Below are 18,070 nucleotides of genomic sequence, written 5' to 3'. Positions count from 1 at the left end.
ACCAACAGCTAAAAACGTTAAAGTGTCCATCTCAAAAATCGGAAAATGTTGTTTTGGGGCATTTTGTAAGATGAAACAGAGGTTAAATGGCCGCATGATTGAAGATTAAAAGTTTTAGAGTGTCTTTTGATCAATTTTTAAAGTATTTTTCAACACAGGGCATTGGAAATGTACTTTTATTGAAATGTGGATTCTTTCTTGATTGCAAAAATATATATTTACTTCTAATAAAAATTCAAATGACTAAAATAGACATAATGATTGATGGGAAATAAATTAATAAACAATGGTTTGTTATAATTAAAAGTTTTAAAATTTTAAAACTGTTTCAAGCCAATTCCTGATATAAAGAATAACGAATAAGAATAAAATTGTTTATTATAGTGTCACATATTGATTGAAACAAGGCATTCACACAATATTCATAAACATACAAACAACAATCAATATCCAGCCAAAAAAAGACTTATGATACATATAATAATAATTTATTTTATTAAAGTGTCACATACTTGTCTACAGATTGTTTATACAGTTTATATAATATACATTGCACAATAATAAAATAAGACAAATACCCAGCCTAGAAAGGCTTATGAGACACTATATATATACAAATATATATCTATTTAACAAATACAAAATAAAAACTTAATAAAATGTTAAAAATGTTTAAAATTATCCGGATATTACACATCATAAAAAAAAATAAAAAAATATTAACATAAGTAGTTAAAAAAAAAACCCAAAAAAACATATCTTTTAAAAATAGATATGACAAAATTAAGTATGACGTAAAAAATAAATAAATGATATGTGATAAAAGAATATATTTTAAAGAGGTTATACAAACAGATTGCGAAGAATAAAACGAAGTAATCTTGTTTTATTAAACCCCTCTCAGTAAAATAGTCAATAAAAGAATATGATTGAAATGAATAAAAAAAAAAAAAAAAAAAATAAAAAAAAATAACTGTTACTTTGACTTTTACAGAAATATACAATCATGAACTAAAAAATAAATAAATTAAATATAGCTTTGACTTTTACGAAAATATACAATTAAGACTGTAGATTACTTTTCAGAGCGCGACGTCTTCTTATCATATTATGCACCAAGATAGATAACTCGTATTGTAATTCAGCATTTTGAATTAAAAATACAAATTGATTAAAATCTGACTTTGTACAAAAAGAATTATCCATGACCATAGCTCTGTGAAACAAATTAAACCTTAAGTCACTGTAAATGTCACAATTAATCAAAAAGTGTATTTCATCTTCTACAGCATTATTACAAAATGGACAAATTCTTTCTCCTAACGGTATTGGTGGTTTCGTATAACGACCCGTCTCGACAGACAGAGGTAAAGTTCCACATCTAAGTTTACATAAATTACTTCGTAAGTGGCGTGGCATTGCGTTAGTAACATAGTGTTCAGGTTGAAGGTCCTTCTTATAACGTCTATATAGCCTCAATTTGTTTCCATTCACATTCGAATTGTCATTCCAAAGTTTGGTAAACCACAACTGTTCGTCTAGTATTCGTAATTTACTTTTAATCACTTTAAAAAATATATCTTTGCTAATTCCGGGCTGCATTAAGTGTTCTACAGACATGTTGCGAAATAACTTAATCACATTACAGTTCCAGGATCTACGTTTTCGTTTCGACCATAAATGTATCTTATAGAAAGTACGAGAATTATCTAAATTTTCAAGTTTATAAAAGAATCTCAAAACTTCCAGTCTTTGTTTAGCATGACATGACAGCCATCCTAAATCACCCTGTACTGCCGTATTGCTAGTCAATTTAGTCACTCCAAGGAATATTTTACTAGCCCTATTTTGTACGTTATTAATGAGTCTATGTTCAGTAAGTCCCCATATCGATGCACCATATAACAATATTGGTTGTACCAAACTTTCATACAGTTTTGTGAACACTTGATATGTCATACCACCATAAGCGTAAAATTTCACAGTCAAACAGCTCAAAGCTCGGCTGGCAGATTTAGAGAGTTCTTTGACGGTTTTATTCCATGTTACATGTTCACTGAACCAAATGCCTAAATATTTGTATGAATCTACATATACTAAACTATGACTTCCACAGAAAAAATTGAAAGTAGAACGTTCAACAGAGCTAGGCCTAAAATGTATGACATTTGATTTACTACAATTAATACTTAATCTCCATTTATGGCACCATGCATTAACACAATCAAGCATACATTGTAAACTTGCCTCACTTGGACCTAGTAAGACGATATCGTCTGCATATAGTAAGATGCTTACATTTATACTATCAATATCAATACCCTTATTCAAAGACTTAATTTCTGTAGCTAAATCATTGATATACAAAGCAAAAAGTGTCGGAGAAATCAGACACCCTTGTTTCACACCACATGAAACCGGAAACATTGACGTAAAGACGTTGTTAACACGTACAGAACATGTTGTGTTGTCATACAAAGATTTAACAGCATTCAAGATTTTTCCGTTAACACAAAACGTTTGTAATTTAAACCATAAACAGTCCCGATTCACATTGTCGAACGCCTTCTTCAGGTCAATAAAGCAGGCAAAAGTTGACAGACGTGACAATTTACGGTCATTGATGATAGAGTACAGACTATATATTTGATCTAGGCAGCTTCGCTTTCTACGAAATCCACATTGTTCATCAACCAATACACCCGAATCTTCAATCCAATCTCCAAATCTAGAATTAAGAATGTCACAGTAAACTTTACATGGCACCGACAAAAGTGTTATCCCACGATATGACAAAGCATGGAAGCCGAACGTCTGTACTATTTGGTTTCACTATTGGATTTATAATTCCTTGTTTCCACGTGCACTCAAGTGGCGAAACACCGTTTTCAAAACAAAAATTTATAATATTTTGTAACATATCGATACAGGTTTTGTTTTTTAGAACTTCTGCTGGGATATTGTCTATGCCAGCTGCCTTTCTTAATTTTAATCTGCTCACCGCTTTCTCAACTTCGCAACGAGTGATAGGTTCGTTTAAACAAGATGTATCAACGTGTTCCGGGTCTGATGAAATTTCCCCCTTCTTTATTCTGTCTAGGTGACATTCATCATATAACATGCTGTCAGTTTGATCGTTGAACAATGTTTGATAGTCCGTTTTCCACTTTTGTAATACACGTTCTTTGTCCGTAGTAACTTCGCCATTATCATCAATAACCTCCCACGGTATCTGATCCCGCCTATCATTTGAAATTCCAATTTTGCCAATTTGTTTCCAAAAATCTCGAGAGTTCGGTTTTTCAAGTTCAGTCATCAAATCCATTTGAAGTTTATTTTGATAAGTTCGTTTTGCTTTCCGTAAATGTTTGTCAAAATCGTTGAACAATGTTTGATAGTCCGTTTTCCACTTTTGTAATACACGTTCTTTGTCCGTAGTAACTTCGCCATTATCATCAATAACCTCCCACGGTATCTGATCCCGCCTATCATTTGAAATTCCAATTTTGCCAATTTGTTTCCAAAAATCTCGAGAGTTCGGTTTTTCAAGTTCAGTCATCAAATCCATTTGAAGTTTATTTTGATAAGTTCGTTTTGCTTTCCGTAAATGTTTGTCAAAATCGTTGAACAATGTTTGATAGTCCGTTTTCCACTTTTGTAATACACGTTCTTTGTCCGTAGTAACTTCGCCATTATCATCAATAACCTCCCACGGTATCTGATCCCGCCTATCATTTGAAATTCCAATTTTGCCAATTTGTTTCCAAAAATCTCGAGAGTTCGGTTTTTCAAGTTCAGTCATCAAATCCATTTGAAGTTTATTTTGATAAGTTCGTTTTGCTTTCCGTAAATGTTTGTCAAAATCGTTTCGGGCAGCACAATACTCTTGTTTTAATTTACGTTTAATGTTTGTGTGGTCACTACATTTAAGCCATAACTTTTCCTTTTTGCTTGCTGCGTCCCACTTCTGTTGTAGTAAGTCACTCCAATAAGGCTTTACGAAAGTCTTTGCCTTACTTTGCTTCGATTTACATTCATATTTGATAGGACTGGTTACAGTAAGGCCGGCTAGATCCATTTCGTTCATTAAAAAGTTAGTGAAGGAACCATATGCTTCGTTGATACATCTATTTGATGAAAGTTCATTTTCAATACGGTTGACAGTTTCGCTGATTCTTTTAACACAATCTTCCGAATTCAAGAATTCTGTTGTTAACCTTGACGTATCATATCTTTTATTTCCCTTGAATTGAGTTTCAAATGCTGGTTCATCATTCGGACGTTTGTTCATAACAGCTAATTTCCATTCAAGAATCGAATGATCCGGTATTTTATCTGGCCACTGATCTTTACACTGATCCTTAAAACCAAAATATATACAAAAATATATTATATAAACTTGTAAATAATCACATAAAAGTTATATCAAAATGGAACAAGTAGCTTAAAAAATAATTAATTCTTAGTTTAAAAAAGATATGTATTAACTATGAAATACAAATAAAATTCATGTAAACATTTGCAAAAATAATACTGGATATTGGTACAATTCATAATTTCAATAAATTTCCTGTTTGAATTAATATATAAAAACTAGAGGCTCTAAAGAGCCTGTGTCGCTCACCTTGGTCTATGTGAATATTAAACAACGGACACAGATGGATTCATGACAAAATTGTGTTTTGGTGATAGTGATGTGTTTGTAGATCTTACTTTACTAAACATTCTTGCTGCTTACAATTATCTGCATCTATAATAAACTTGGTCAGGTTAGTTTCAGTGGTAAATGATGGTGAAAATTTGACTATAAAGGGCAATAATTCCTTAGGAGGTCAATTGACCATTTTGGTCATATTGACTTATTTGTAAATCTTACTCAGCTGAACAATATTGCTGTTTAAAGTTTATCTCTATCTATAATAATATTCAAGATATTAACCAAAAACAGCAAAATTTCCTTAAAATTACCAATTCAAGGGCAGCAACCTAACAACGGGTTGTCTGATTCATCTGAAAAATTTAAAGCAAATAGATCTTGACCTGAATAACAATTTTACCTCTTGTCAGATTTGCTCTAAATGCTTTGCTTTTTGAGTTATAAGCCAAAACTTCACTTTACCCCTATGTTCTATTTTTAGCCATGGCGACCATCTTGGATGGTTGGCCTGGTCATCGGACACATATTTCAAACTAGATACCCCAATGATAATTGTGGCCAAGTTTGGCTAAATTTGGCCCAGTAGTTTCAGAGGAGAAGATTTTTCTAAAAGATTACTAAGATCTACGAAAAATGGTTAAAAATTGACTATAAAGGGCAATAACTCCTAAAGGGGTCAACTAACCATTTCGGTCAAGTTGACTTATTTGTAGATCTTACTTTGCTGAACATTATTGATGTATTCAGTTTATCTCTATCTATAATAATATTCAAGATAATTAACCAAAAACAGCAAAATTTCCTTAAAATTACCAATTCAGGGGCAGCAACCTAACAACGGGTTGTCCGATTCATCTGAAAATTTTATAGCAGATAGATTTTGACCTGAATAACAATTTAACCCCATGTCAGATTTGCTCTAAATGCTTTGGTTTTTGAGTTATGAGCCAAAAACTGCATTTTACCCCTATGTTCTATTTTTAGCCATGGCGGCCATCTTGGATGGTTGGCCGGGTCGTCGGACACATTTTTAAACTAGATACCCCAATGATGATTGTGGCCAAGTTTGGTTAAATTTGGCCCAGTAGTTTCAGAGGAGAAGATTTTTGTAAAAGTTAATGACGACAGACGACGGACGACGACGGACGCCAAGTGATGAGAAAAGCTCACTTGGCCCTTCGGGCAAGGTGAGCTAAAAAGTGAACTTATCTAAACCGTTCGATTAATTACAGATGATTATTGGAAAATCAGAATAATGATAGGCCCACTTGAATACCTTTTACATATTCATATTTATAATTTCATTTTTTTTTTTTTAAGATCATGTTAATCCATTAATCATTTATCTTTCAGATATAATTCAAGAATCACTTTATGTAATGTAGATCAAAAGTAATTGGCAATAAATAAATCTATCATCCTTATAAATATCGAACATCTAATATACACATTTGTGTATTCAATTATGAGGCCAATTACTTGTGTATTAAGAATAAGAATTAGATGTATATTCAGTGGTCTGTATAATTATGTAAGACTGAGGTACTGATGTTGATAGTCAATGTGGTCAATTTGATTGGCAGTTTAGGATGTGGGGCATTGTAATTAAAGGTCCACATTGTATCTGATCGTTTAGTGATAATGACAGTTGTCAATCATACTAGTTGAATCAATACCCACTTACCTAATCAAAATCTTTTTTTTTAAAAGCCTGCACATCAACACACCTTAATGACATACATTCTTGAATGAACTGCCCCAATAATATACCCAGTTATTTATCAGTTTAAATGTGTATTATGTGCACATACATGAGAACCATAGGGAACTATATTTCAGTGTGAATACATTTAGTAACAGTGGCTAACCTCGCTCTCCTGTTGTTAGGGAGGCTGGTGCCTAAGTAAAGATTTAGAACTTTTTTTAGGTTCAAGCCTTATATTCAGGGGCGGATCCAGGATTTCTAGTTAGGGGAGGCGCAAATTTTTATAAGTCGCCGAGCGTAGCGAGGCGAAAAAATTTTGGAGGGTTTTTTTGGTAAACATATTTAATATTTTTCTAAAGGGGTGAAATGTAGATATCTCGAAGTGTAATGTGGTAAAATAAGTGAAACAATTAAAGTTTCAAGCTGAAACCGCCATAGTTCGCACATGACAACATTCTACAGATAGACCGGTGGACAGACGGACGTAAAGCGAGACGAGACAGATCACAATTGCTCACCTGACCAAAATATTTTCTACTTTTACCAGCAATTTTTAATTGTCCTTTCATACTATCTGTTTTTCACTTTTTTGACTATCGGAGATCGTGCCACAAACATCTGACATCAGAATAAGATGCATTTATATTTATTTTCTTGGGATCTCAAGCATACAGTAATGCAGTACATAATTCGGCTAAACATTTAGGTTGCAAGTGAGAAATAAATATAGACACAGAGATACAAATTAATTCACTAACATTTCGCTTGAAACAGTTTTTCTATCTTTCTTTACAGATAGTATAAAAGAATCTCACCTGCCGACTGTTTTCTTGACCGTGTCATGATGAAATTGTGAAAGTGTGTAATAAAATCAACGGTACCAATTTTGTTGCACCAGATGCGCATTTCGACAATACATGTCTCTTCAGTGATGCTCGTGGCCAAAATATTTGAAATCCAAAGCATATATAAAAGATGAGGAGCTATAATCCAAAAGGTCCAAAAAGTATAACCAAATTCGTGAAAGGAATCAGAGCTTTGCATGAGGGAGATACATTCCTTAATTTATAATAATTTCTAATATTTTGTAACAGCAAATTTTAATAACACAAAAAATCCGTATTTTCATGCCAGTACCGAAGTACTGGCTACTGGGCTGGTGATACCCTCGGGGACTAATAGTCCACCAGCAGAGGCATCGACCCAGTGGTAGTAATAAAATCAACGGTACCAATTTTGTTGCACCAGATGCGTAAGGGATGTTTTGGAACTTCGTTATCAATCAAATTGATTATAAAAACCGCAAATACAATGTAACATTTGTTTTTGCTTTGACTGCTAAAAACCTATTATATTTGTCACCAAACGCAGCTCCGCGTTTGACACCTTCCTTTGAAATTATTTATAGAACTTTAATAAAGCGTAGACGGTCAGTTGATTAGTAATCACGTTGATTCTGTTAAACTGACTGTTTTATATACTCATGATACTTTGAATGTTAAAAAGATTGAATGGTCTTTTCTGATTCTTAAATATGTTGAAGTCAACCCATGCTTTGCAAATTTTAGGGGGGGCGCACGCCCGCCACGCCCCCGCCTAAATCCGCCCCTGATATTTTAAAAACTATAATAAATGGATAAACTTTAAAAAGCAAAAATGATAAGCGAGACACTACAAAATTAAGTAACCTATTCTTTTGAACTATAAAAGTCTGATAGAAGCTTAAATAGCGAAATCCAGGTAGCCATAGCCACTGGATCTAGCATATTGTTGAAATATTAAATCGACTCTTTTACTATGATCCTTTAAAGGAGTTGGTGACCTTCAATGACAATTTCTATCATTTTGTTGCACTTTTGCCGATCTTGAAAACTATATGTATGAATAGAAACTGTAAAAAGCAAGATAGGTCAGCAAATGGTTGGAATTGTCATTTGTCTTATATCAATTATTGCCTTTGTTTGGTTATTATCTTGAATATTATTATAGATAGAGATAGACTGTAAACAGCAATAATGTTTAGTAAAGTAGGATTTACAAATAAGTCAACATGACCGAAATGGTCAGTTGACCCGTTTAGGAGTTATTGCCCTTTATAGTCAATTTTTAACCATTTTTCGTAAATCTTAGTTATCTTTTACAAAAATCTTCTCCTCTGAAACTACTGGGCCAAATTAAGAATGGCCATATGAAGATCTTTGTGTTTTGGGCAAAATTAATAGAAGTCATAGGGGACGCAACGTCAGATATTGCTTCCATTTTATTGAGGCCCCTCAGGGGGGGTCCTAGTAATCACTTAATCACCATTTTTTTGCCAATATAATCACACAATCATTAAATAATTGCTTATCTTTAGTAATCAAATAATCATAAACTAAAAATACAGTCCTAGGTAATCAAATAATCATGAAATATTTGGCTTAATAATCAAATAATCATTAAAAAAACGGCCAAGTAATCACATAATCAAAAACCCCATGAGGGCCCTCTTTATTGTAACAGAAAAATGACGTTAAATTGGAAACACGCACTTTTATTGTTTTCCTTGTTGGGTAAATGCAAAGTATAGAATAGAACAGAATATTTTTATTTACCAAATTAGGGCCCCAGGAGGGCATATTAATTTAAACACAAGTTTAAATGCCTTGAGATTCCAATCCAATATGATTTTCTAATCAAAATAGGATATCAGATTTTACTGCCATTAATTTTGTGTTTTTTGTGGAATATATCTGCTTTATCTATTCAACACGAATATGATTTCATTCAAGCGGTAGTAAAAGAGACAATACAATGGTATAAAGAAGTTTGTCTTTCTTTTTGAAGGTCCTATAGATGTGCATTCTTTGTAATATATGTGCCTCATTTCGTTTTGTTGAAAGCAGGACATTTAACAGTAAGCGGAGGAAGGAACCCCCGAATGCAGTTCATGTAATGATCTGTAATCCCTAGCATATGAATATTACGCCTGGTTGAGACGTCAAATAATGTTAATGGACAAACTTGCAAGACATTTTCTTCAGCTGAAAACCTGTGGAAGACCAATTAAATTGAGCTTATGTACTATTAGGAAATCATATGCTTCAGTGATTTCCTATATTATGAACAACAAAAATTTGCATAAAAAGGAGGGGGGGGTAGTTGGACACGCCTAGCTGATAATCTAAATTTTATAAATTTATTATTTGTTATGTATTTTGAAATCAACTTCTTCGTAACCATTATGTGACACATTATAACAGATTTTATGTGGAATGATACTGCTCTTATCACACAAGATACTTGTGTTTAGTATTCAAATTGTGCATAACATATATTCTTAATTTTCGAAAATCTGTAAATTATAGAAATGAATGCTTTGTTTTTGAAAATTTATTTGAATCCAAAGCATCCCATCTTCAACAAAAGAAGAGCAAAAGATATCAGAGGGACATTCCAACTCATAGATTGAAAATAAACTGACAATAATGCCATGGCTAAAAGATAAAGACATACAGACAAATAATAGTACATTTGTACACAAGACTAAACATAGAAAACTAAAGACTAAGCCACACGAACAAGCACTTCCTTGCTTCATTCAAATTTGATGGGTCTCTTCCTGACACTTCATATAAATATAGAATTCAATTCCTCCAAGAAAAAAATGTACTATGATAAGCCATGAATACATAAGAACAATGTGATGATAACAGATGGCTGTTAGTCCAGCCGCAAATTTAGTGATATTGAGGAAGGGAACATTTTAATGCAACATGAATACCAATCTGATTTTGTACTGGACAGACACCCTGAGCCTGATTACAAATCTGCAAGTTCAGGAGGAAGACACATTAAGCTGATCGTACACATTTGAGACAACCAGTCTTTGCTTTTACTCCACATACATAGCGGAGACAGAAAAAAACAAATTTTAAGGTCTGTGATTTTAACTCTTGACCTCCACACATGAGACAAACATGCTTCTACGAGACCAAAGAGGCAGTTCATTAGTACATGAAGTACATTCCAGTATTCAATATAAATTTCAACATTTCAAAGTCCATTGAGGAACAGCACCTGCATTACTTTGGACACAACAGTGTGGTCTGATTTACTTTAAATGCTGAAGTTTCAGAGATGTAAGTATATAAATGAGGAATGTGTTCATAGGGACACAGATGATGCCCCTCTAGCATATAACATTATAAAGGGACATAACTCAAGAACTGTAAAAGTGAAGCTGCCAAAATTTGAACTTAACTGAGTTTAGTGGTAATAAGCATTATATTTACATTTCATTAAATTTAGTGGTTGAGACAAACTTAGTTCAGAGAACAGATCTGAAAAAAAATTACGCACTTTTTCCAGTTTTAAAGGGGCATAACCTTAGAATGGTAATTAAAGATAACTCCAATTTTCAATGAAGATTTTAAAAAGCATTGATTGTAACCATGGACAAAGGAAGATAACTCCAATTTAAAAAAAATAAATTGCAATAATTTTAAAAAATAAATTGCAATAAATTGATTGTTATTTTTTAATGTTCAGCAATTTTTCAATTTGTAAAGGACATAACTCTAGAACAGTAAAAGTGAAGGCACCAAAATTCAAACTTGATCTGATTATTGTAGTAATTAGCATTGTGTATAAGTTTCATTACATTTGGTTGAGGCAAACTTAAGTTAGAGAACGGACACAAAAAATTTAGCAATTTTTCCATTTGTTTTGGGGCATAACTCTAGAACATTAAAAGTGACACCACCAAAGTTCAAAGCTGATCTGTATTTTGTAGTAATATGCATTGTGTATAATTTTTATAACATAAAGTTAGAGAACGGAAACCGTCTTTGGGATGTACATAGGTAAAACATAATGCGCCCTCCGCTACAATGGGGACATAAAAACTTCATTTAACCCCTTTGTTCTATTTTTAGCCATGCCTGCCATGTTGGTTGGTAGGCCGCTGGGTTATCAAACACCATTTTTAAACTACGGTACAGTGTAGTTACTCTAATAATGACTGTGGCCAAGTTTGGGTAAATTTAGTTTCAGAGGAGTAGATCTGTGTAAAAACTAACGAATGACAATGACAGAAGACAGACGCCAAGTGAGGAGAAAACCACACTTAGCCTAATTGACCAGGTGAGCTAAAAAGAATATGGGGTGTGATTGACAATGGGACGGGACACCTCTCCACAAGAGACCAAATGACACACAAATTAACAACTATATGTCACCATATGTCCTTCAACTATGAGCAAAGCTCATACCACATAGTCAGCTTTAATAGGCCCTATAAAATAACAAATGTAAAACAATTCAAACACAAAGACTAAAAGCCTAATATATGTACAAAATAAAGAACGAAAAACAAGTTTATTTATTAGTATTTTCTTCTGATCTTTTGTATTAATAATTGCAATGGCAGTAATCCATTTTTCTTTTGTAGTGATGGATGGAATACATTAAAGTCAACTTTTTGTAGCTGTGTTAAATATTTATCACAGATAACCTGAAATGAGAAAAAGATAAATTCTTATTTAAAACTGTGTGAAAAAAACTAAAAGCATTTAAAGTGTTGTTTGTACATGAATAAATATTTTATAATTGTTCTTTTAAAAAAGTTGTGATTTTCATTTTACCAGAGGTTTATAAATAATGTAGCAACTGCTCTCAGTACACAATTTAATTATCCTGTTCTACATAAACATCAACTCATGTAATTACTTTTAACGTCTGGTCTGGCTGTGAATAACAGCAATTGTCAAAACGCTTAAACATTTATTTATGTAAAGCATTGATAACTTGAGCATCTTTAGTTCTTTTCTTCTAGTGAGATTTGTAGTTCTAATCAGTGAATAGCAAAGAATACACACTCCAAAGAAGCCAACTTTATCTATATGACTTTTTTTATGTAAACATTTTCTGAAAACTTTCAAGTGACTACCAAGATGTAGAATGGCATAAAATCATAAAATGAAACTTTTCTTTACCAGTACAATTAGAAGCTTCTTAAATTATTGATTGTAAACTTTACAGTTTAGAAATTTTTAACCAGAAATAAGGAATGTTACAAATACATTTAATGTAACTTACAGAATTCAAGAACAAAGGAAGAACAGCTGATGGTACTTCCTTCTTCATAGACCTTGCCTAAAAATAGATTTTTTTTTGTTAAAGCTTTGATTCTTTAACCTTCTCTGTCATTGTTTAAAATAAAATATTTTGGTTCAGCCTTTAAAATATCAATAAATATTTTACAGAACCCTTTTTTCTCTAAATCATCTTGCTAAAATGCTAGGGTTTTTTTCTGGTTGAAAAAAAAACCCCAAGATTTTCATTATAAACCTTTGTTAGTTATATGATCTTGTATATTTCGATGAAAGTAAATAAACTCCATTGAATTGAGAAATCTCAATGTTTATAAAACTGTATACCAAATACCACTGACTTATCATAAGTGGTTTCCTATAAGGTAACCAAAATACAAACTTTAACATGTCAACTATACAAAATTACTTTATCACCGATCCATGATGAGGGTGGGCCATTTAGTCTGCTTGGAAATAAGAGTTATAAGTGTTTATTCAACTGCATGCCAATTATCATTAAAATATGTTTGGATAATTTTAGCTGATCTGATCACAATCTAATAAATTGTTGATGCAGCTGCTAGAAACAGCAAAAATTTGTCTGCCTTCAGTCTTTTATGCCTTTGTCACGACGTTACAGAAGGTTATTATAGCTTGCTGTTTGGTGTGAGCTAAGGCACCATGTTGAAAGCCACACTTTGACCTATAATGGTTTACTTTTACAAATTTTGACTTGGATGGAGAGTTGTCTCAGTGGCACGCATACCACATCTTCTCATATCTACGGCTAAATTTAAAAGCTTTACCGTTTCTAAATGCTGCTTGGCAACACTAGCTACTTCAAATACAATATCACAGATTTCTTTTTGTTTTCTTCCTCTCATTACATCTTCTCCTGAGATTTTGAACTGAAATGAAAATTAACACTTTCAATTCAATGATATACAAGAATTTCATTTACTCATATGATAGATATTAATGTTGTGCTTACAAATGTACCAAAATGTACCACAACAAAAATTGTTTTAATTTCTATATCAGAAATAAATAGTAGTCAGGCTGAAATAATTTAAATGGTCTAATTAGTATTCAGAACTATACATTATTTCATTGCATTCAAACATTAGGGGGAGGGTTGGGATCCCGCTATCATATTTAACCTGGCTACATTCTGTATGTATGTGCCCGTCCCAAGTCAGGAGCCTGTAATTCAGTGGTTGTTTTTTGTTTGCATGTTTCATATTTGTTTTTCGTTCATTTTTTGTACAGAATTAAGGCCGTTAGTTTTCTCATTTGAATTGTTTTACATTTTCATTTCGGAGCCTTTTATAGCTGACTATGCGGTATGGGCTTTGCTCATTGTTGAAGACCGTACAGTGCCCTATGGTTGTTTATTCTGTGTCATTTTGGTCTTTGTGGAGAGTTGTCTCATTGGCAATCTTACCATATCTTTTTTTATTAACAAGATTGCAATGAAATTTTTATTTTTATTTCGTGCACTTTATCTTTGCTGGATAGCTATTTCATTTAAAATCCTACAACACAGATCTAAATTTCTTTAAAATAAATTCAGATAACAAGTTCCATTTATAAAACAAACCTTTAACAGAGATTCTCTTGGCAGGTAGATTCTACCTTTACTAGAATTATATGGTAATCCCCTCAGTAATGTGACCATACCCTGTGATTTACCAATGTGACTAGCTACATGATGAACCTGCTTGTCTGTTATACCTGTAAAGAATGAACACAATATAAAGTAGTCATTGTGTACAGTGGGGCCCACTTACTGACCTAAGAGGGGGCCCGCTCCAGTCACGCACCTGGGCCCCCCTCCCCTAAATCTATGAATATGTAAATTATTGAACTTTCTGTGTAAGACTACCAGGTATTCTTTTTATATATAGTGTCAAAACTGCAATTGGTCAGAATTTTAAATAATTTGCAATGTGTTGTGCAACTTCAAACTATAGTAATTGTAAACACTTAAACACTTAAAATATTCCATGACTTGTAAGAGCAATCCTTATTCTCGAAAGCTACTTTTGTTGTTTGTGTTTTATTTATTATTTCATCTCATACAATAAGGGATGACAAATAATAAACATATTATAAATTAAAACCAGTATCATACTATAATTAAACCTTTACCTTCAGATTCTAAAAATAAATACAGTATAGATGACTTTGTGTCTTCAGAATAATCTTCTATGTCTTGTATGCTCTTGTAAAAGTCTGCATTTAATTTTGAATACTGCAAATGAATAGATTGTACTTTATGAGTAGAAAAACTTAGATATCAATTAAATATTATGACTATATTGTATTAAATTCTGAATAATTCATACCGGTAGTTATTTCATTTTTTTAATTTGTATTTTCTCCCCCCTTTCATATTTTCTATAGAAATATTAGGGGAGCCTGTGGTTGATTCTTGAAATCATGTTAAACCCCACCACATTCCATGTCCAAAGTCAGGAGCCATTTATTTAATTCAGTGGTTGTCATTGGTTTTTTTTCAGTTAAATATGTTAGTTTTTTTATTTTGCAAGACTATAAAACAGACTTTTTTGTGCTTAAAATGCGTACAGATTTGTTCTCTGGCATAGCATTTCATTGTGTTTCACTAGACATATTATGGCATACAAATGTGGTTGATTGATTGATTGATGTTAAACGCCACTTTTAACACTATTGCACTATTTAGTGAAGGTCAGTTTTTATTGGTGGAGGAAGCTGAAGTGCCCAGAGAAAACTTTGGTAGGAAATGTGACAATCTTAATCAATTAAGATTTGAGATCAACACACCTGGCATGTCATTGTGTTTAATATTTGCTCTGCTTGATCAAAATATGTTTGCAACACAATCATTTTAGGTCTGTGACATAAAATATTTTCTATTGTAATGTCTAAAATCACACCTTATGGCTATATTATAAAATTTTCCTTTAATCTTACTAACTGATAATTTCCTTTCTTAGCACAGTAGAGTGACATGAAAATTTATCGCTAGAAATTAAGAGGGCATGTGTTGTCAATATAATTATCAATGTTGTCATAGGTATAACAGCGATAAACAGATTTTCATCCATACAGGCTCAAGCGAGAAAATCAATCTCGTTGAGATGACCAATGATAACTATAAGTATTACACACCTTGAGATGACCAATGATAACTATAAGTATTACACACCTTGAGATGACCAATGATAACTATAAGTATTACACACCTTGAGATGACCAATGATAACTATAAGTATTACACACCTTGAGATGACCAATGATAACTATAAGTATTACACACCTTGAGATGACCAATGATAACTATAAGTATTACACACCTTGAGATGACCAATGATAACTATAAGTATTACACACCTTGAGATGACCAATGATAACTATAAGTATTACACACCTTGAGATGACCAATGATAACTATAAGTATTACACACCTTGAGATGACCAATGATAACTATAAGTATTACACACCTTGAGATGACCAATGATAACTATGAGTATTACACACCTTGAGATTAGTGCATTGTATTTTGTTTTATAAATGTTATTAAACTTGTTTAGATTTAACAAGGCCGGGTAAAGATCATGCCAAGTATGTTAATCTTGCCACATAGCTCGAATAGCTTATAAAATTACAATGTTTTGATAGATACTTACTCTTGCATCAATTATTTTAAAAAACAAATCTTTGGAAAGTTTCTTCTTTCTTATACACTGCAAAATAAAATTGAAAATAGAAAAAGGGGATTTCAAAGAGACAACAACCCGACGGAAGTGCAGAAAACGGCAAAATGCCAATAATGTGTCATCAACACAGCAAGAAAATCCCATATCCAGAGGCCTGCTGAAGCTGGCCCCTGTTTTAAAAAATGTTTTACTATATAATTTTGGATAACTTGTACATTGTATTTACATTACTGTATTTGATGTCTTATTGATAAAAGTGAAATGAAATTGGTAAATCTTCTGTCAAAATGAATTCAATAATTCAAGTAAATGTTAAGTGAACCCTCACCTTTTTTAAAAATACAAAGGTATCTACTTTTCATCAATATATATATCCAGTAGTAAAATGATAAATGTATATTGCTCATTGTTGAGGGTCGTACAGTGACCTATAGCTGTTACTTTCTGTATTAATTGGTCTCTTGTATAGAGTTGTCTCATTGACAATCATACCACATCTTTTTTTATATGAACCACATATATTTAACTATCAAGGCTGTCCCTACTGTCCATTATATGTTTGGAATTCACATTTCCCTCAAATCACCATGGAAAATATATCAAATTTTTCAAAACATTATTCATTTTGATGAATACTAATATTTGCTGCACTTATTTATTTAAGTTTACAACTCAAAAATTTCTAGCCCAGAATGTTTGGCATATATTCTTGTCAGTACATTGTTTTAGACATAATAACTAGCGACTTCCAAAAATAAGTTAAGGTTGAGAAAAAATGTGTATTTTTTCTTCTTTTTTTTTTAACCTTACCTGTGATAAGGCTAAAGCTGTAGGTGTGTGAGGTGGAGAACCCTGCAAGTAAAATATTATAACTTATCAAAAATAATAATATATTTTAACAACTATCTAAAATTTTGAAGACATATTAAACTTGATATAAACATCCCCATTATGTACTGCTATACATGTAATAGAAGAAAGTGTTCAAATGATTTTTATAGAGTTATCTCCCTATAGTGCCATGTATCGCCTTAAGTTTTATTTTTAAAATGATCTTTAATATCACTTGTAACAACTATCCTATGGAATTAACATTAATGATATTGCAACAGACATGATAACTTTAAAATTATTATATATACATGTACTAAAAATAGACTTCTCATATTAAATAATTGAAAATTCATTGGACAGTTTTTTTTAAGCAGTCTGACACTGGACCATGAAAATAAGATCAAGGATTGATCCCTACAATAAATATATACAGTTATACCTCATATATCTTTTCAATGCTATCCTTCCAAAACTGCATTCTTATCAGACCTGTTTTAATATCAGATGCAAAATGTATGTCTCCAATCTGAAACAAACAGTGTGGAGCAATACAATAGTTCATTACAACTTCAATGATATGTAGTTTCAAATGTATTTTTTTGAGAAAATAATAAGGATTTTGATCTTACTTAAAAAATATTTGGTATCATACTGGTAAATCAAGCCTCCTTAATTCAAAAATGTTGCATATCCTGGTAAAATGTATTTTTGTGAATACGGTATGTGAAGATATATACTGATAAATTGTAAATAATGGAGTGGATTTGAACAAGGCATTTTTGTGTGTACAGAATCAATGTATTTTCTTTAGTTTCATGAAGTAATTAGAATATTATGATTTTTTGTAATACTAGCTACCATTAGGATAATTCACCCCAAATTAGTTTCAAGATCTTTGAAAAAGTTTACAATGGTGACAGACAATAGCTTATATGTACCTATGGGCTAGTTTTAAAATACTCTAATACAAAGACAAGTTGAAGTTTAAAAAGTGAAGGTATACCTGAGCTGTTTCCACATTAAATGCTTGTATAGCAAAAGCTATTGGCATTAAAGATGGTGGGTATAACCTTGCACATAGGTAATTCTCATAAT

At 32.1% G+C, this 18,070-nt stretch overlaps 1 protein-coding gene across 1 annotated transcript; it reads right to left on the bottom strand.

The window, feature by feature from the left end:
- Positions 1–11,563: 11,563 nt before the first annotated feature.
- On the bottom strand, positions 11,564–18,064 carry LOC134723852 (NADH dehydrogenase (ubiquinone) complex I, assembly factor 6-like). Its single transcript, XM_063587392.1, has 9 exons — positions 17,979–18,064; positions 17,415–17,501; positions 16,952–16,993; positions 16,112–16,168; positions 14,588–14,690; positions 14,037–14,170; positions 13,243–13,344; positions 12,441–12,497; positions 11,564–11,856 (listed from the first exon to the last, which is right to left on the bottom strand). Exons 1-9 carry the CDS (start codon positions 18,024–18,026, stop codon positions 11,728–11,730), a joined length of 759 nt encoding a protein of 252 aa, XP_063443462.1. The 5' UTR covers positions 18,027–18,064; the 3' UTR covers positions 11,564–11,727.
- Between the last annotated feature and the right edge of the window lie 6 nt (positions 18,065–18,070).

Source organism: Mytilus trossulus, chromosome 6 (genome assembly GCF_036588685.1).
Source record: "Mytilus trossulus isolate FHL-02 chromosome 6, PNRI_Mtr1.1.1.hap1, whole genome shotgun sequence".
In the NCBI taxonomy this organism is placed as follows: Eukaryota; Metazoa; Mollusca; class Bivalvia; order Mytilida; family Mytilidae; genus Mytilus; species Mytilus trossulus.
The sequence above is the reverse complement of the archived record's forward strand: the minus strand, read 5'-3'. Positions and strand labels throughout refer to the sequence as shown.

Excerpts from the sequence above, each read along its gene's own strand:
- LOC134723852 (XM_063587392.1), bottom strand. The coding sequence starts at position 18,026 with ATGCCAATAGCTTTTGCTATACAAGCATTTAATGTGGAAACAGCTCAG. Across the intron at positions 14,171-14,587 it reads TTTATTTTTAGAATCTGAAG|GTATAACAGACAAGCAGGTT; the intron begins GTAAAGGTTTAA and ends CATTCTTTACAG. Across the intron at positions 12,498-13,242 it reads CCAAGCAGCATTTAGAAACG|GCAAGGTCTATGAAGAAGGA; the intron begins GTAAAGCTTTTA and ends ATCTATTTTTAG.